This window comes from Chionomys nivalis, chromosome 22 (assembly GCF_950005125.1).
Source record: "Chionomys nivalis chromosome 22, mChiNiv1.1, whole genome shotgun sequence".
Lineage (NCBI taxonomy): Eukaryota > Metazoa > Chordata > Mammalia > Rodentia > Cricetidae > Chionomys > Chionomys nivalis.
The window spans coordinates 50,243,011-50,261,647 of NC_080107.1; the positions used below are offsets into that span (position 1 = coordinate 50,243,011).

Here is an 18,637-nt window from a genome sequence, read left to right on the forward strand (position 1 = left end):
AAAGAGTGTTCACTTGACAGACACACCCTCCAGGGCCCCTTCATGTCACAGCCACTTAATAACAACGAAGAAAGTGGATACAGGAGAACTGAGCAGGACGCAGACCATGAGAAACTTGAGAACCAGGATGTCGCACAGGTTTCTGGCAAAGGCAACATGGCTGGGGGGAGGTCAGGTGAGATTACAGTGCCACATCACAGTCCATCACTGTGGGAAGTCAGGGCAGGAGCCCCAGCAGAGCAGGAACCTGGAGAAAGGAGCTGAGGCAGAGGCCATGGAGGGGTGCTGCTCACTGGATTGTTCCCCATGGCTTGCTAAGCCTATTTTGTTGTACAGCTCACAGAAACACCTGCCCAAGTATGGCACTGCACACAATGGACTGGGCCCTATCACATCCATTTTTTTATCAAGAAAATGCCCCACAGTTTTGCCCACCAGTGATTCTCATGAGGGCATGTCCCAACTGAAGTTCCCTTTTCCCGGATGACTCTAGTTTTTGTTAAGTTGACATAAAAATTAGACAGCACTCAAAGCAAAGACATCTGGTCCCCAGAAGACAGGTGACATTTACAGGAGGTTCAGTGACCCTCAGGTTTTGAGCAGAGTTGAGCATCTCCTCAGGGATACAGGAGATACTCTGTCATAAAAACAAGAGAGAGAGAGAGAGAGAGAGAGAGAGAGAGACAGAGACAGAGAGAGAGAGAGCCAGAGAGACAGAGAGAGAGACACAGAGACACACAGAGAGACACAGAGAGAGACACAGAGAGAGACACAGAGAGAGACATAGAAAGACACACGTAGAAACACACACAGAGAGAGAGACAGATAGAGAGAGAGTAAGAAAGAAATAGAAAGAAAAAGAAAAAAATGCAATACTTGTTCAAAAACAAGAGTGAACCACACACCACAATCAAACATTTGGCACAGGTGACAATTAACTCCTGAAGAAAGCCTGTCGTGGAATGACATTTAGAAGACAGCTGGATTAAACAGAATGGGTCAAACAGCTGAGCTCCTGACTTGCTGAACCTGTCATCCTGTAAACACTTCCCACAGCAGTGATCTGAGAACAGCGCTTTCTAGTTTTTGCTCTCCTACCACAGACAGCGCCCATTGCTGGCACTTGAAGTAAAGTTGGTACGTGTCCATTGGTCGGTCCTTACACTCTTGGGTTTTGTTTACAGAAAGTGATCACAGAAGCACTGTTTGCTTTAACTTGACTCATCTTTTGCAACCCAGCTTAATCATTTTACAGGTTTTCTTTGGAAATAAACGAGATAGCTAGTTGGATGGCAGTGCAGATGCTTTCCATTGTGATGCTCTGTATAAAAGGAACACTACTGTTAGTGAAATAGTGCATAGAATTTTTCTTCCCACTCCTTTTTCTTTGACAAATTCATGATTAAGCTACTGCTAAATAGAACCTTACTAATACGGTAAGGATGCCATTGTGAGTGTGACCAAAATTCTGACTTACAGGACTGTGTTTAGACATCTCTTCATTATCATCATCAACACTGTTATCATTATTATTATTGTAGACAGGGTCTCATGTCACCCAGGCTGGTCTCAAAATCACTAGTGGCTGAAGATGACCTACAATTTCCAATCCTCCTGCCTCTACCTCCCGAGTGCTGTGACTACAGTGTACACTACCACACCTGACAGTCATGTGAGGCTGGGACCCAACCCAGGCCTTGGGCATGCTCAGCAGGCCTCTACCAACTGAAATACACATCCAGCTCCTGGACATTTCTTTTGTTACCTTGAAATACAACACACATCATATACAAATGTACAAATGATTGACAAAAGAAAATCTAAATGCATTTTCTAATGAACATAATATAAAAATGTAAATTTAATAAAATTTCTAAAAATTATCTTTTGCTTAAATTTACTTAATTGGAAATGAGTCTTGAAAATCAACACTTGTGAGATGTAGTTGGACTTGCTCCAATCCCAGTACTCTGGAGGCATAGAACACTCAACTCTGAGTTCAAAGCTAGCCAGGTCTACAGGGTTTCCAAGCCGACACAACCCTTTTCCTTCCACTGCACTGCTTCTTCTCTAGACTGGGATGGACCATGGATCTAGTTCATGGACCATCTCTACAGACCTAGGTACCCTTGGCAATCACCAGTACCAGGGATGCTACTGCCACTCCTTCAGGTAAGACTATTTGTTTGTCTATAAAGAAATCTATCTGTCTATCTATCTATCTATCTATCTATCTATCTATCTATCTATCCATCCATACATACATATTGCTTATGTCTGTACTTCTGTCTGTCCATTCATACATCCATCTGTCTATCTATCTGTCTGTCTACCAATAATCTATTTTTTCTTTATTAGGTTTTCCAAGAGAGAGTATCTCTTTGAAACCTTGCCCGTCCTGGAACTTGTTCTGTATAACAGGCTGGACTTGAACTCACTGAAATCTGCCTGCCTCTGTCACCTGAGTGTTGGACTTAAAAGCCAGCCAAACTCATTCTAAAACCATCCATTTAAAATGAAATCTGGTGAGTCTTCCGTTAATCTCAGAGACAAATGAAACCTGCCAGAATCAAGTTTGAAGGTAACAGGGTGTCAGCACAAAGGACCTGGCCGAGAAAAGAAAGTCAGAGGAAAGTGGCTCCTGGCTCCCAGCGCTGAGCCTTCCTGCAGTGTGGCATGCACCCAGGTTAGGACCCTTTTACTTGTATTCATAAAAACAAGTTCCTGGGTCTAAGTTGATGTCAAACACCCCTGTCTTTATTACTGGACATGACAGGATGGTAAAACATGTTTTGTATTCATTAATACAGCCTCATGTGCCCATTCCTGATTTTAACTTTCTCATTTAGAGATCTTCTTCTCTGACGTTAATAATTAACCAGAAAACTAATTTACACAAACTCTTCAACACAATTTACTTAAAAGTAGCTCTAAGAAGGTTGAATCTCATTGGTTTATGCCAATTCCAGTCATGGGCCTTTGGGGAACAATTTGCTTTTTAATTTTCCTGAGCAAAACTTGGGGACAAGAACAAACGTAAGTAAAATGAGCCATCTTCACTTTCCTGGGCATCTTACCTGTGGTGAGTGGAAAGTAGACTTGGGTTGTATCAATTCGATAATAACTGTCTGCTCCTGACATGAGTGGGTAGTCTCAGCTGACCATGAGAGCCGTGGACACGTCTGGATTTGGTGAGCAGCTAACAACACAACTGATCCCATGGAATGGTTACCTATGACAATGACAGAGATGATTATTCATTTCTTAGTCAGCAAAAGTGCAGCATGAACCAGAGATCATCATTTTATTGGCAGTTATTACCTACTTGTACTTGGTGCTTAGTTTGTGCTTTTCTTGATCTAAGTGCAGTTAAGCTGTTGCAAGTCAACTACAGTGATCTTATAAAACCAATCACAATCATAATTCATTTTAATAATGATGTATAAGAATATTTTATAGTGGTCACAATGTATTTGCACTACGGAAAAAAAATGAAACACTATGTTTGTAATAACATCTACATCATAAACAAATTTGTCACAATTTTATTGCTGCCAGAATCCTGTTCTTGTAAATACTGTGATCATCTTAGGATTGGAAGTTAACCAAATGCTACATCACTGAACTTATTCTTTTCTGTTGTTTGTTTTAAGATGAGGTTTCACCATGTTGCCTAGGCTGGACTCCGATCATATGCCCATGTGAACCTCTGCCTTCTGCCCCCTGCTAGCTGGTACTCTAGGCCTTTGTTAATAAGCAGAGCCTGCTCAGTCCACATATGATAGGAAATCCAGACAGAAGTCATTGGCCAAATGTCACACTGCTAGAGGAGAGGACTTTTACTGTGGTCTCCTGGTTAGCACATCAATTCCCCCTGTCTTTGTCACAAATGCATCTGTGAAAATACAAGTGTAAAAAAATGTGGACTAATGCCATTAGCTTGCACAGGCGTCTACTCTGAGATTTCACTGCAAGACCACACTCACCCCACTATCTTAACTACCTTTATTATTCTGTTTTGACAGACAAGAAATTGTAGCTCAGGGACATCCAGATTATACCCTGGGACCTGGACTCTCATGATTCTTGTCCAGGGGTATTCAGAGTTCTCCTGCTCTACCCCATTGTCCCATGCTATGAAAGTCTTTCCTCTCTCCGAGGCCATGAGGAAGTGTGCCATGGACAGCACAGTAGTTGATCACTTTGACTGATTCAGGACATTTTTTGATCCTCATCCTAGTTAGGTTTCTGCCACTGTGAGAAAATCCTAGACAAGGCCACTTAAAAGAGGAATGAATTGTGCTCAGATGTCAGAGGTTTTAGCCCACCACCGCAGGAAGGGTGTGACAGCCAGGACAGCTCCTATGGGGCAACTCAGGAATAAAGAGAGAATGCTTGCTCTCAAGCTCAGCTCCTCTGAAACTCAGAACCCCATTGCACGTGGTGATCTAAGGGACGTTGTCCTTATCCACATTCATGTGGATGCATCCCTTAGTTAACTCTCCCTGAAACCAGCATAGGCACAGCTGGCCAGATGTATTTACTAAGCTCGGAGGCATCTTCAGTCTGAGAAAGAGGACAGTCAAGCCAACTGTCATGACATCTACTTTGTAATGGGTTCTGAGAGTGGGAGAAGATGTTTCTAGAACTTGAATTCTATCTGAAGAATCAGATAAGGAATGGGTAAGCCTATGAAAATTAATGAACCAATGAACTAAAGAATAAGCCAATAAAGAACAAATGAGTCAATGAGGAACGAATGGGCCAATGAGGAATGAATGAGCCAATGAAGGAACGAATGAGCCAATTACTGGCAAATGAATATGAAGGCAGTATCCAGAGTGTAAAGAAACTAGCAGGATAGCTCATAGACCAAAAACCCCTATATATGACTATGGACTGATAAGATTCTTGGACATTGGTGATGTGCATATAGAGCCTGGAGGAAAAGAGGGGATACCATGCACATGTCTGCAGACAAAACAGAAACAACCCTAGTGATACCTTCCTGTGCAGGCTCAGCGGCCTGAGCTTCTGAGAGTGCAGAGAAAATACACAAGATGAAATTTTCTCGCATGCGAAGACTGTTTTACTGATGCCCCAATATGGACCAAAGTTTATCTAAAGGGAAGCTCCTCAGCCAGTATTTCAAAATTTGTATTTATTTGTGTATGTGTGTGTGTGGGGGGGGTACGCATGCCCATTAAACCACAGACGTGGGGAGCTCAAAGGACACCTACAAAGAGTCGGTTCTCTCCCTCTACTATGTGGGTTTCTGGGATCAAACTCAGGCCATTGTTCTTGGTGCCTTTATATATCGATTACTGTTTTTCTAAATGGACACCAACCTCTTAGCTGTTGCTGGAGTTCAATTACAACCTGTTTCATGATGAAAAGTTATGTTTTCCATCGTAATAAATTTTGACTTTCAAAATATAATTTTAGTTTGATTTTTTAAACACATGGTTTCTCTGTGTAGCCCTGGATGTTCTGGAATTAACTCTGTGGAGTAGGCTGGCCTCAAACTCAGAGAAACACCTTCCTCTGCCTCCTGAGTGCTGGGATTAAAGACATGTGCCACTACTGCTTAACCTATGTTTTTGAAATTAATCTTCAGTGAAAGAAAAAATATCCAAAGTATAAGAAAACCTGCAAAACTAACAAACCTTTTCTTTTACTGTTTCTACAGCTTCGTCATTTCAGCACCCAAAGTCTTCCGGGTTGGGGCATCTGAAAATGTTGTAATTCAAGCCCATGGCTACACTGAAGCATTTGATGCGACAATCTCTATAAGAAGTTATCCTGATAGAAAAGTGACCTACTCCTCAGGCTGTGTTAATTTATCTTCAGAAAATAAATTCCACAACTCAACACTATTAACAGTATGTACTTATTCTTTCTTTTTAACATTTTTTTTTTTGGTAAAATTTGGGCACAAGTGGAACCTTGGTAAAACTGTAGTCGTTACTGTTGCTCCACAGGTGTGTGGTTGTGAGATGGTAACAGGGGGAGTGGTGAGTGAAACACCAAACTCTGTGCAGAAAATTACATTAGATTTTGAGCCAAGTGTGCCATGCCCACATCCTTAAAAATAAACAATTCTCTGTGAAAACATTTGGAGATGAACAGGAAATATCCTGAGGTGAAATTAGAAAAGGGAGCTGCTAACTGAATGTGCACACGGGCTGTTGGGTATTTGCTGAAGCTCAGTATTCCCCAGTTGTACACAGCGTTCCCGTGCTGGGGGACTGCTGACCGCTGCAGCCATCAACTCTCTGGACACACACAAGGGTAGAAGGGACAAACTGGTCAAATAACTGCCGTTCATTGAGACATTTATGCTCAGACTGGTTAGAAACTTCTTTATTTTGCTCATGTCCATTGAGGACACTGATGGGTCTCATAAAGACAACTTCTTCCAAGTGTGTCGTGTTCTTTGACTGTATTGACCCCCTCACCCCACCTCGTCCACTCTTCCTTTTCTCGTCCTCCTCTTATGTCAAGTGTGTGTACGTACACAATCTTTGTGTTATCTGTGCACAGTGACAGAAAACTCGCAGTATTTGGCTTCTGAGTCCTGCTTCTTTCACTTTCTATGGAGACCTCCTGTTGCATCTATTTCCCGGCAGTTTTTTCCTTTCTGGCTGAATAAAACTCCCCCATGTTTATCGCATTTGCTGTGTTCACTTAGCTGCTGATGGACTAGCAGACTGTCTCCATAGCTTGGGAGTCATGTACAGTGCAATGAAGAGGATGATGAATAGTGCAAGCCTCTCTCACCATGTTGGCTTTAATCCCTCCTGGGAGATTCCCAAGTGCTGCAGCTGGGCCAGAGGTAGCTCTATTTTTAGGAACTCCCCCACTGGTTTTCCTGGTGCCTGTACCGTTTTTCACTCCATCTAGTAATGCATAAAAGTTCCCTGCCCCAACATCTTCCCCTGCATTCTTGGTTATGTTACTGTTCTCAATGATAGCTGTTCTTCCTGCAGTGAGATGGAATCCCAGTGTCATTGGCGCTCTCCAGATGGTAAGGATGTCAACAGATTTCCACATGTCCACCAGTCCTCTGCTTCTCTGCTTATGAACTGTGTGATTGTTTCATTAGCCAATTTATTGCCTAGCTTGCTTGGACTTTTGTTTATTTTAGTTTTAGTACTTAGTTTTAAAAGTTCTTTATTCTAGAAATAATTTGTCTCAAAAATGCTAACATTTTATTATAATGTCAGACTATGAAGTGATTTTGGCAAAACTAATTTTTAATTATTATTCCTACAGTGGTTTTAGTTAGTTTTGTTGTTTGGTTATGTTTATAAGACAGATTCTTACCATGGATAGACTTGAAAACAAGATCTTCCTGCCTCAGTTTCTGTAGTGCTATACTGTGCTATTATTATTATTATTATTTACTGTTTTCCAGACAAGGCTTAGAAAGGAACAACCTAAAGTGGGTGGGAATGTTGCCACCTTCGTAGATACAGTGTCTTTGCCAGAACTGTTGATCTGACCCCAACAAGACAATTTTACATACAAGATAGTAATCTTGCAATCTAGCTTTGTCTGCTCAGGAAATAGCTATGTAGAACAGGCTGGACTTGAACTTTCAGAGATCTGCCCTCCTCTGACTCCAAATGATTGGATTAAAGACATGCACCACTACAGGCTCATTATTATTTTTTACAATTTCCTGTTAATGGGTATTTGGCCTACATGTGTATCTGGGCACCACAGCATGCAATAACAGAGGAGAGAAGAGGAGGTAGGATTCCTGGCACTGGAGTCAGGTGATTTGAGCTGCCACGTGGGTGCAGGGAACTGAACTTTGTCCTCTGGAAGAGCCACCAGTGCTCTTAACTCGTGAGCCCGGTCTCCAGTGTCTCTTTAAAATTATGCAATGCACAAGCTCAATTTTGCAGCCAGGTGGTGGTGACACATGCAACTGGGAGGCAGAAGCAGGTGAATTTCTGTGAGGTCAAGGTCAGCCTGGTCTACAGGAATTAGTTCCAGGACATCTCCAATGCTACAGAGAATCCCTGTCTCAAAAAAACAAAAACCAAGCCAAATAAACAAACAAAAACCAACAACAAGTTCGATTTTGGTCTTACAGATTGAAGTGGTTTTTTTTCTCTACAAGGTCAGCACGCTTTAGGACTTCACAATCACACTTTCACACCGTCATGTTTGTTTGTTGCTTTTCAGATTCAAGACAAACAGTTGTCTGAAGGACAAAGCTCATTTTCATATGTGTATTTGGAAGTCGTGTCAAAGCATTTTTCAAAATCAGAAAAAAGGCCAATCCTCTATGACAATGGCTCTCTCTTCATCCACACTGACAAGCCTGTGTACACTCCGCAGCAGCACGGTAGAGTATCTGGTGCTTCTTCCAAGGGAGAATGACGTAAAGATGTGGAACTTTGAACATCTGAAGTTGAGTGTAGACCAGTTTCTACTAACTCAAGAGAAACTCAGATCCTCATGACTTTTATATTCTCACATAGCATTTTCACTTGTAATTTATAATGGAATTAGTAAATTAATAACATAACCAATGATTACTTTATCTTTCCTGTCAGGGAATTTATTCATCAAAAATAGAGAAGACATAATTGCAAATACAATTTTGGCACGGGGAAATGATTTATCTTAAGATCGTCTTTGTAAAACAATCTTGGATTCAGAAGCTAGTCGCTTGGATGGAAAAAGCACCCCTGTGTAAAGGATTAGACCTCTGGCAGAGACTAACGTATGTCATAGAGGTGCCCAAGTGCTGATTGTTCACAGCGAGTCACCTCAGAAAGTGTCTGTTATGCATGGTTTCATATTTATAGTTTTCCTGTTGAGGGGAAAGGCAGGAAAGACACTGTGACTGAGGAAAATCTACATTTCCCCCCATGAACTGAATATAAGACATAGGAAAAGTCAACATTGCTTGGAAAACCTTCTGCCTTTCCCCTGCCACTTGCCATCTCTGGATAATAAGAGATGAATTTAGGGAAGATGTACATTGCAGGAAGGAGCAGGAAGGTTTTTCATTCATGGTACTTTGGTTGCCAGGTTGTCAGAGACAAGAAAGACTGTCATGTTTTGTTTTGGTGTTTATTTTGTGCACAGTAGAGACATTCTAATTTTGGTGGAAGCTGGGGATGTCCATGGTGAGGAGAATGGGGCTGTATGATAATCAACACATTCAGCAGGGCCACCTGTTATGTTGCCTTACAAAAGAAAGACCTAGATGGTGTCAGGATGTTGGCACCAGCTCAGACAGTGAGTCATTGCCAGAACTGTTGATGTCACTTCAACAAGACGACTTCTTATATGAGATAGTAGTCTCTGCCTATAAGAACAACCTAAAGTCCTTATCCTACTGATGTATTTAATGTGAAGACACTTGAAGGATTATTAGCTTAAGCATCTTAGAATAAAGGCTTAGTCTCCAAGGCTTTCTAGGATAAAGGACCTTAGAATATTGTCCAGAGTCCTGCAGTTCTGCACAGCCTGTGTCCCACCCTCTTTCCCAGGTCCCTTCTCTGCTATGTCCCCTCAGCTGTGGACTCAAGTTAGTTGCTTTTCCCGCTACTTCTCAGGCACATGGAGGTGGATGCAGTGTTACTTCTGCATGGTACATTTTTATATTTTTCTTTGACTCAGGAACTCCTGCTGGTAGCATCCGCATACACGGATCCCTTCAGGAACCTGCAGGTACAGCTTAGCCTGCCACCCCTAGCACATTTCCTCTCTCTCCTCCTTGTCAGTGCTAGGGATAAGTCCAGGGCCTCCTACATCCCAGGCAACTTCTCCATCACTTAGGAACATCCCCAGTCCTCTCTTTTGTTCTGTCCAAAACCAAGGGCGTGTCCTCTTTAGCACCCAGTGCTCGTGGGTACCAAGATAACTGTGTTTCTCCTCTACTGTAGCATCAGAAGGCATGCATATCAGACTTGGTCACCATTCTTTACTCATTGTCTAGCACAAAGCAGTAATTGCAAATAAGTTGTGGCTTCATTAAACAGATTTTATTGATCTTGTCTCTGATACACTCTGAGTCGCCACCTGCCTCTGTGCACCTACTTCCAAAGTGAATGAAAAGAAGAAGAAAATTAAGCACGAATCAGCTGCGAGACACACAGCACTTAGAGAGAGGAGGGTCTCACAGGGCTTGGTGGTGCGTGTCCACGATCCCACAACCAGGGAGGCTGATGAGAGGAGGTTGGGAATCACAGGCTACCCTGGGCTACGTAGCAGGGACACAAAGAGACGTGTTTCCGGACAGAGTGCTGCCTAGGGTGTGCAAGGACCAGCAGTTCTGCAATGTCGCCTCTATTCTTTTAATGAGGAGAGAACAATCACAGGACCTGGGGCAGCAGATACAACATAATCACACGATCACAGCATATCACGGGAAGAGCTAATTTGGAGCCTTGCTAGTTTTTATAAAAAATAGCGTGTATACTATCTGAACCAAACCCCAGTTTGTCCTTCAACCCCCAGCCCTAATGTAAGGCAGTACTGTATGTTTTCATAGAACCTACTCGGAGCTCACTTTTTGTTATGATGAAATTCCCAATAAAATGTGGTCTAATTACAGAAATAACTAATTTTATACTATTCACATATTTCCAGCAAGTTGAACCTAAGTATTTTAAAAAGTTAACTTTCATTTTCACTATAAGTAAATCTCAATAATTTATGTTGAAATGAAAGAATGTTTAGGAATATATGTGTTTACCAACAACTTTCTTTTAATGTGAGTTTTTCTCTAGGGGCTACAATTGGTTTTGAACAAGATTTATCTCATTGAAGATGTTTTTAAAATATATTATTAATCGTTGACACTGTCACACACTATTTTAAATCATTTTCACCTTGATAATGTTTGTTTCAAAAATTAGAATAGTTCTTGCTAAACAGGGTTTTTCATGATATCACTTCTTCTGCAGTAAAGGTTGGTGTCCTTTTGCTGGGAGATGACTTGGAGCCAGTTACATGGGAAACTGTCTTAACTTTCATAGTAAGTATGTGCTTAGTCCCGTGATGCTTCCCTCACAGACAGATACACTGAGCAGGACTGTTCTCGTGCAAGAGCTTTCTTGTCACATGAACAAACTCTTCCTAAGCACTTGCTTGCTGTTCTGCTTCTCCATCCAGAATCGAAGCAGGGCAGCTCCTCCCTGCACAGCGTCATCTCCTTACAACCCTGGCCTCCAGCACTGTGGCCAAGATAAATCTCTAGTCTTTAAAAATTACCTGGTCCTATGTATTACTTTATAACAATGAAAAATGAACCAAGGCAGGCACGTTTTCTTATTTCTCTAAAGGACCCTGAAGGATCAGAAGTTGACAAGGTACAAGGAAACAATCTTACGGGAGCTGTGTCTTTTCCTGACTTCCAGATTCCTTCTAACCCCAAGTATGTAAAAATGTTTGTTAATAAGTCGTTTTCTGAAAAAAAAAAAAAAGAAAAACACCTGGAACTTTTGTTTGTGGGGCAGAGGAAAGGTTAAGTGAGCACCTGCTCTGACCAAGGACAGCACACATGTGGCTATGTGAAGCCTTCCAAAGGATGGTAGAAGTTAGGCCCACTTGTCAGAAAAACACAAATGAATCCCAGATACCAGAGCACTGCCCAGCATACCAGGAGTCTCAGATTTCCAGCACACCTTGAAAAGAGAATCCCTTAGATGTAGATATTACCAGCCAGCCTCAGCAGATAGCAAAACCCTGTTTCAGTAAATAGATACACAGACACACAGACACACAGGCACACACACACACACACACACACACACACACACAGAGAAAAAGTTTCCAAAATACCCCAGTCATTCATTATATAGAGAGAGCAATCAACTTAGAAGAGAAAACAATTTTCAGTTGTCTGGTTTTTTTTTTTTTTTTTTTGCCTTTTCAACCTAACAGAGTGTCTATCTCTGGGGAGAGGGCATTAGGTTTTGGTCTATTGGGAGAGCACTTATGCCTAGCAGTTACAAAGATTTAGTCAAAACCTATGTGTGTGTAGGAAATTTTGTTTTACTGGTTTCATATGCAAGGATTTAAGACCATGCTCATACAGAGGTTTATAAAATACATGTTTAATGAGCACTGCTTATGTGTGGAACTCACAATAAGAGAGCAAGCTGCCAAATAGAAGTCAAGTGCCCACAATCCCTGTTCTCAAGGAACATAGAGCAGGATGTCTACGACAAGGGCAGCTATATTTTACTGTACTATACTGTACTGTTCTTTATGGTACTGTACTATACCATACTGTACTGTACTGTACTATACTATACCATACTGTACTGTACTATACTATACCATACCATACTATACTGTACTGTACTGTACTATACCATACTATACTATACCATACTGTACTGTACTATACCATACTGTACTGTACTATACCATACTACTGTACTATACCATACTATACTGTACTATACCGTACTATACTGTACTATACCATACTGTACTGTACTATACTATACCATACTATACTATGCTGTACTGTACTATACTATACTATACCATACCATACTATACTGTACTATACCATACTATACTGTACTGTACTATACTGTACTGTACTGTACTATACTATACCATGCTATACTGTACTGTACCATACTGTACTGTACTATACTATACCGTACCATACTGTATTGTACTATACTATACCATACTGTACTATACTGTACTATACTATACCACACTATACTGTACTGTACTATACTATACCATACCATACTATACTATACTGTACCATACTATACTGTACTGTACTTACTATACCATACTATACTATACTATACTATACTATACTGTACTGTACTGTACTGTACTGTACTGTACCATACCATACTGTACTGTACTATACTATACCATACTATACTATACTTACTATACTATACTAGACAAGGGTAGCTATACTATACTGCAGTATAGTGGACTATACTATACTAGATAAGGACAGCTATACTATATACTGTACTGTAGTGGACTATACTATACTAGACAAGGGCAGCTATACTATACTGTAGTGTAGTGGACTATACTATACTAGATAAGGACAGCTATACTATCCTGTACTACACTGTACTGTACTATACTAGACAAGGACAGCTATACTCCCCTGTACTATACTAGATAAGGACAGCTATACTATACTGTAGTGTAGTGGACTATACTATACTAGACAAGGGCAGCTATACTATACTGTAGTGTAGTGGACTATACTATACTAGATAAGGACAGCTATACTATCCTGTACTACACTGTACTGTACTATACTAGACAAGGACAGCTATACTCCCCTGTACTATACTAGACAAGGGCAGCTATACTATACTGTAGTGTAGTGGACTATACTATACTAGACAAGGGCAGCTATACTATACTGTAGTGTAGTGGACTATACTATACTAGATAAGGACAGCTATACTATCCTGTACTACACTGTACTGTACTATACTAGACAAGGACAGCTATACTCCCCTGTACTATACTAGACAAGGGCAGCTATACTATACTGTAGTGTAGTGGACTATACTATACTAGATAAGGACAGCTATACTATACTATACTGTACTGTACTGTACTAGACAAGGGCAGCTATACTGTCCTGTACTACACTGTAGTGTAGTATACTGCACTGTACTAATATCTTTGCTTCTTTGGTTTTGAATATTGCTCTTTGGTCTTTCAAGACAGAGTTTCTCTGTGTAATCCTGACTGTCTTCACTCTGTAGACAGGCTCAGCTTGAACTCAGAGATGCACCTCCCAAAGTCCTGGAATTAAGCTACCACTACCCAACCGTAATAAATTTTTTGGATGAAGGTTGTTGGACAGGTTGTTTTAATCTTTAAAACAAGCCACACTTTGTTTCCAAATACAATTTTGCTTAGATGAGGTGTGATTTACATCACTGGCATGCCGTCTTTCCAGACACATTATTATCAATTTTTATACTATGTTGTGAATTTAACATAAATTCCTGGATAAATTAAATTCTAAAATTGTAATCAGTTGTCCAAACAAAATTGTGATATTTAAGCAAAATATGTAGGAAAAGAATACGATATAAAAAACCTATTGTTATCAGTTTATTTTATTTTTGAAATGTTGAGTTATGTCCATTTATTTTTGAAATATCTTTCTTCCAAACTTTTACTTAGGGTACGTGTCTGTGTGTCTGTGTGTGTGTGTGTGTGTGAGTTATCATACACACATACATACTCTTACCTCTTCAAAACAGACATTGCTAGAGTTCTTCTTGAAAAATTAAAACTCTTTATTGCCCTCCATGATTTCAAACATCTGGCTTCCACAGATACGGTAGATGGACGATTCAGGCTAAATATAGAGAAGACGCGTCTACCAACGGAATGACACACTTTGACGTCAAAGAACATGGTAATCTTCAATCTAAGATTCATTTATAGAACGTTTGTTTTTTTCCAGTAATTCTTTTCAGTAATGTAGCTGATGGAAACTGCTCCAAGGTGAGGATGAGGCCCTGAGCCAGGATGGTGGGAAGTCCTGTTTGGGTATCCGGCCAGGGAGTCAGTGCTTGTCAGAGGTTTTAGAGGGACGCGATGGTGTGGAAGAGAATACCGTCGTGGGACTGTTTTAGAAGAATTTTATGCCTTCCATACCTCCTTCTGTCTCACAGATAAAGCCTACAAAATAAGTCTCACGCCAGTAAGTGATCGGCAGCACGAACTGAAAATTCAAGGTACTCTAACGCTTTGGTGGCTGTTCGGGAGTCTGGGGTCAGCTTGCCTGTTAGTTCAGAAGAATCCCGCTGGCTCTTGTGGATTCGTGTTCTCCATAACAGAAGTGGTACAGTCCCCATGGGAGCCTGACTTATGGAGGATCTTTCTAGGCTCATGATTTTAGGAAACATAAACAATTAGCGACGAGTCAAATAGTTAAATCAACAAACGATTCTTAATGTTTCCAAAATCAAGAATATTACGTGTCATATTGCAGGGAAAGACCTATTTTTAAGTAATATAACAACAGTATGACAATGACCACTCTTTTCTCACTCCATTCTCCCGCTCTTAGATGAAGCCCAAGCCGTGAGTCTCCAGCCAACAGATTACCTGAGGAGGAAAATAACAGAACAAGGTAGTCCACAAGTTGTATAGAAATGTGTTTACTGCATTCAAGACCAGAGAGCGGAAGACACGGGGTTTCCCTAATTGCAATGCAGCGGGCGGGGAAAAGATGCCTGTGGAGGTTCAGTTCACCCCTCAAATGATCCTTCACGCAAACTCATGATTTCATTGGCCAGATCCTTACCACGAACAAAGTAGTTTTTTATTATTTCCTCCCCTAAAACTATCTAAAATGTTTGTTTTTCCCGAGTATCTAGTGAGGGAGTCCTTTGATGGTAGAGAAATTGACGCTTGAGATGCCTACGACTGTTGGTGGTAAGGACATGCATATTGACATCGTTTCAGCTTTTACATACAAACATCCGGTGATAAGGACGTGTTGTTATAACGGAGCCAGACTTAATAACTATGAAACCTGTGAGCAGCGAGCAGAACGTGTGAAAATAGGCCCAAACTGTGTCCAAGCCTTCACTCAATGCTGCACCATGGCAACCCGAATCAGAGCTAGTGACACCTTTAATGAATTCATTGGATTGGGCCGTGGAGGTATTGTATTTTCTATGGGAACCTTCCGAAGTCTGGGTAACTGTGTAAATGATCTTCTCCAAGAAAAGCAGTTTCCATGTCCTACTTACGATTAGAGTTGAAAGGCAGATAACTTGCAATGCCCAGAAGGAAGCCCTGTCGTGTATTTGGGGAACTGGAAACAGGATAACACACTTAGAGAACACTAGTCCAGAGCCCCAAGACTCAGTGGCACAGAAGGCCAGCTCACTATGCAGACTCGAAGGAGATTGAGAATCCCCAGTCGATGAAATGCAATGATTCTGGAACATTAGAGTCACCAAAAGTTAAAATCTATTTCAGTCTTAGCTTTTGTAAATTTGTCAGGATTAAAGCACATTTTTGATGTTTCCAAAACTTACGGACTCTCATTCATACATTTTCTTTAAGCATTTTTTAGCAGTTCACATAAGCAGGTGCCGCCCTTTAATCACAGCACTCAGGAGGTAGAGATAAGAGGATCTCGACGAGTTCCAGGCCAGCCTGGTCTATGGAGTCAACTTGAGGACAATCTCCAAATCAACAGAGAAATCCTGTCTTAAAAACAAACAAAAATAAATAAATTAAATAAAGATAAAAGAAAATGACCAGAAAGAAGCCTTCTTTTTTTACTTTTAATATTTTTCCTTTTCAATTATATCTTTATTGGGAGATTATGATATGATCATATTTTCTGCTTTTCCTTTGCTTTCTCCAAACAGTCCATAAATTTCTCCTTTCTCTCTTTCAAATTCACGCCCTCTTTTTCATTCATCGTTATTACATTCATATGTGTATTTATGCATATATATTCCTAAGTATACATATATTTCTAAATATAACCTTCCCAGTCTATATATTTACATATAACTTTTAGAAAGGAAGCCAGGCGGTGGTGGCACACGCCTTTAATCCCAACACTCGGGAGGCAGAGGCAGGCGGATCTCTGTGAGTTCGAGGCCAGCCTGGTCTACAAGAGCTAGTTCCAGGACAGGCTCCAAAACCACAGAGAAACCCTGTCTCGAAAATAAAAAAAATAAAAATAAAAAAAAAAACTTTTAGAAAGGACCAATTGTCATAGGATGACCAGTGCTCTTTCCTGGGGAAGACTTTCCCATGGCCAGCATTCCTTAGTTATCCATACTTCCTTCAGTAGGATGGAGGCCTCATGGTCTTTACCCTCACTCTGGCATGTCTATTGTTGTTGTCCTTGTTCAGCTCACATTCAGGGGACCATGCTGGTAAGACTATGTAGTGAGGTGGGATTCCCCTCTGTATGCTATAAATGTTTTATTGCTATTGGATAATAAAGAAGCTGCTTTCAGCCAGTGGCTTAATAGAATATAGCCAGGCTACAAAAGAAATATAGAGATAGAAGGAGGAGTTAAAGAGATACCATGTACCCGCCACATGAGACAGATGCACTGGAAACTTGCCGGTAAACCACAAGCCTCTTGGTAAAATATAAAACAATAGAAATGGGTTAATTTAAGATGAAAGAGCTAGCTAGAAATATACTGAAGCTATGAACCAAACAGCATTGTAATTAATACAGTTTCTATGTGATTATTTTGGGTTTGGGCAGCCCAGAAACAAACATGCAGCCTCTGTCTACATTGTGGTACAGAATCTGGTGTTACTAGGAGTCAAAGTCTCACACCAAAACCTGATCCTCTGGCACACAACTGCCTATGACTAGATTGAGCCCTCTTCTAGCAGCTGAGAGCACCTACACTTGTGTGCACATAACCACACTCAGACACATAACATATACATGATTGAAATAAAATAAATTTCTAAAGCAATAGTAAAGTGTCCATATAAGTGTTTAGATAGAAGTAGTACATATTTTCCATATAGCATTTTATTATTGACTTTTCATATAACCAATCATATAAAGTATGATATACCCCACTGTGGTGTATCTAACCTATACCACTCTGAACACAGTGGTGTATCTTACCAGGTGTCAGTGAATAACACCTAAGGATCAACCATTTTCTCAAAATATTTGAGACAAGCTTTAGATTTACAGTAACCACTTTCTATCACCCACTAGGCTTCATGAGCTCTGAGGTGGTTCTGGAAAACAAGGCAATGGGCCAGGTTTCAGACGCTCTAAGAATATAACATTAAATTATTATTATTATTATTATTATTATTATTATTATTATTATTACTGGCTTATGTAGGTGAGGCTTGTGTTTATTTGGGGTTTCAGAATTTTTTTTTTATTTTTGTTGAGCTCTACATTTTCTCTGCTCCCCTCCCTGCCTCTCTCATCTCCCCTACAGCTGTCCTCCAAGGTTCCCATGTTCCTAATCTACTCATTGGAAACAATGAAAGCCAGAAGGTCATGGTCAAACATCATGCAGACATTAAGAGACCACAGATGCCAGCCCAGACTAATATACCCAGCAAAACTGTCAATCACCATAGAAGACAAAACAAGATATTCCATGACAAATCTAGATTTCAACAATACCTAGCCACAGACCCAGCCCTGCACAAAATACTAGAAAGAAAACTCCAACCCAAGGAAGACAGATACATCAACAAAAATACAAACAATTGATGATCTCATAATAGTATATCCCAAAAAAGAAAAAATGCACAAACTAACATCACCAACAATGAAAACTAAATTAACAGGAGATAGCAATCACTGGTCATTAATATCCCTTAATGTAAATGGAACCAACTCACCTATAAATAGGCACAGGTTAACAGATTGGATACAAAAACAGAATCCATCTTTCTTCTGCATACAAGAAACATATCTCAACCTCAACAACAGATATTATCTCAGAGTAAAGGGTTGGGAAAAAATATACCAATCAAATGGATCTGAAAGACCCCCATCCCAGCCTGTCATAATGAAAGACCCCTCGTCCCAGCCTGAGCAAGGTTCAAATTAGGTCACCTACATAAGCTTAGAAAAACAAATTTTACAGAACCAGGAGGGGCTCAGCTC

General features: G+C 40.5%; 1 protein-coding gene across 1 annotated transcript; it reads left to right on the forward strand.

Moving 5' to 3' along the window:
* The first annotated feature begins 2,971 nt into the window (after window positions 1-2,971).
* On the forward strand, window positions 2,972-16,226 carry LOC130864368 (complement C5-like). The gene is made up of 10 exons (XM_057754626.1): window positions 2,972-3,036; window positions 5,690-5,882; window positions 8,197-8,359; window positions 10,935-11,005; window positions 11,313-11,404; window positions 14,328-14,410; window positions 14,670-14,732; window positions 15,068-15,130; window positions 15,466-15,666; window positions 16,075-16,226. The coding sequence occupies exons 1-10, from the start codon at window positions 2,972-2,974 to the stop codon at window positions 16,224-16,226; spliced, it is 1,146 nt and encodes a 381-aa protein (XP_057610609.1).
* Window positions 16,227-18,637: the final 2,411 nt, after the last annotated feature.

Excerpts from the sequence above, each read along its gene's own strand:
- LOC130864368 (XM_057754626.1), top strand. The coding sequence starts at position 2,972 with ATGGGCCTTTGGGGAACAATTTGCTTTTTAATTTTCCTGAGCAAAACT. Across the intron at positions 11,006-11,312 it reads AAACTGTCTTAACTTTCATA|GACCCTGAAGGATCAGAAGT; the intron begins GTAAGTATGTGC and ends ATTTCTCTAAAG. Across the intron at positions 14,411-14,669 it reads CTTTGACGTCAAAGAACATG|ATAAAGCCTACAAAATAAGT; the intron begins GTAATCTTCAAT and ends TCTGTCTCACAG.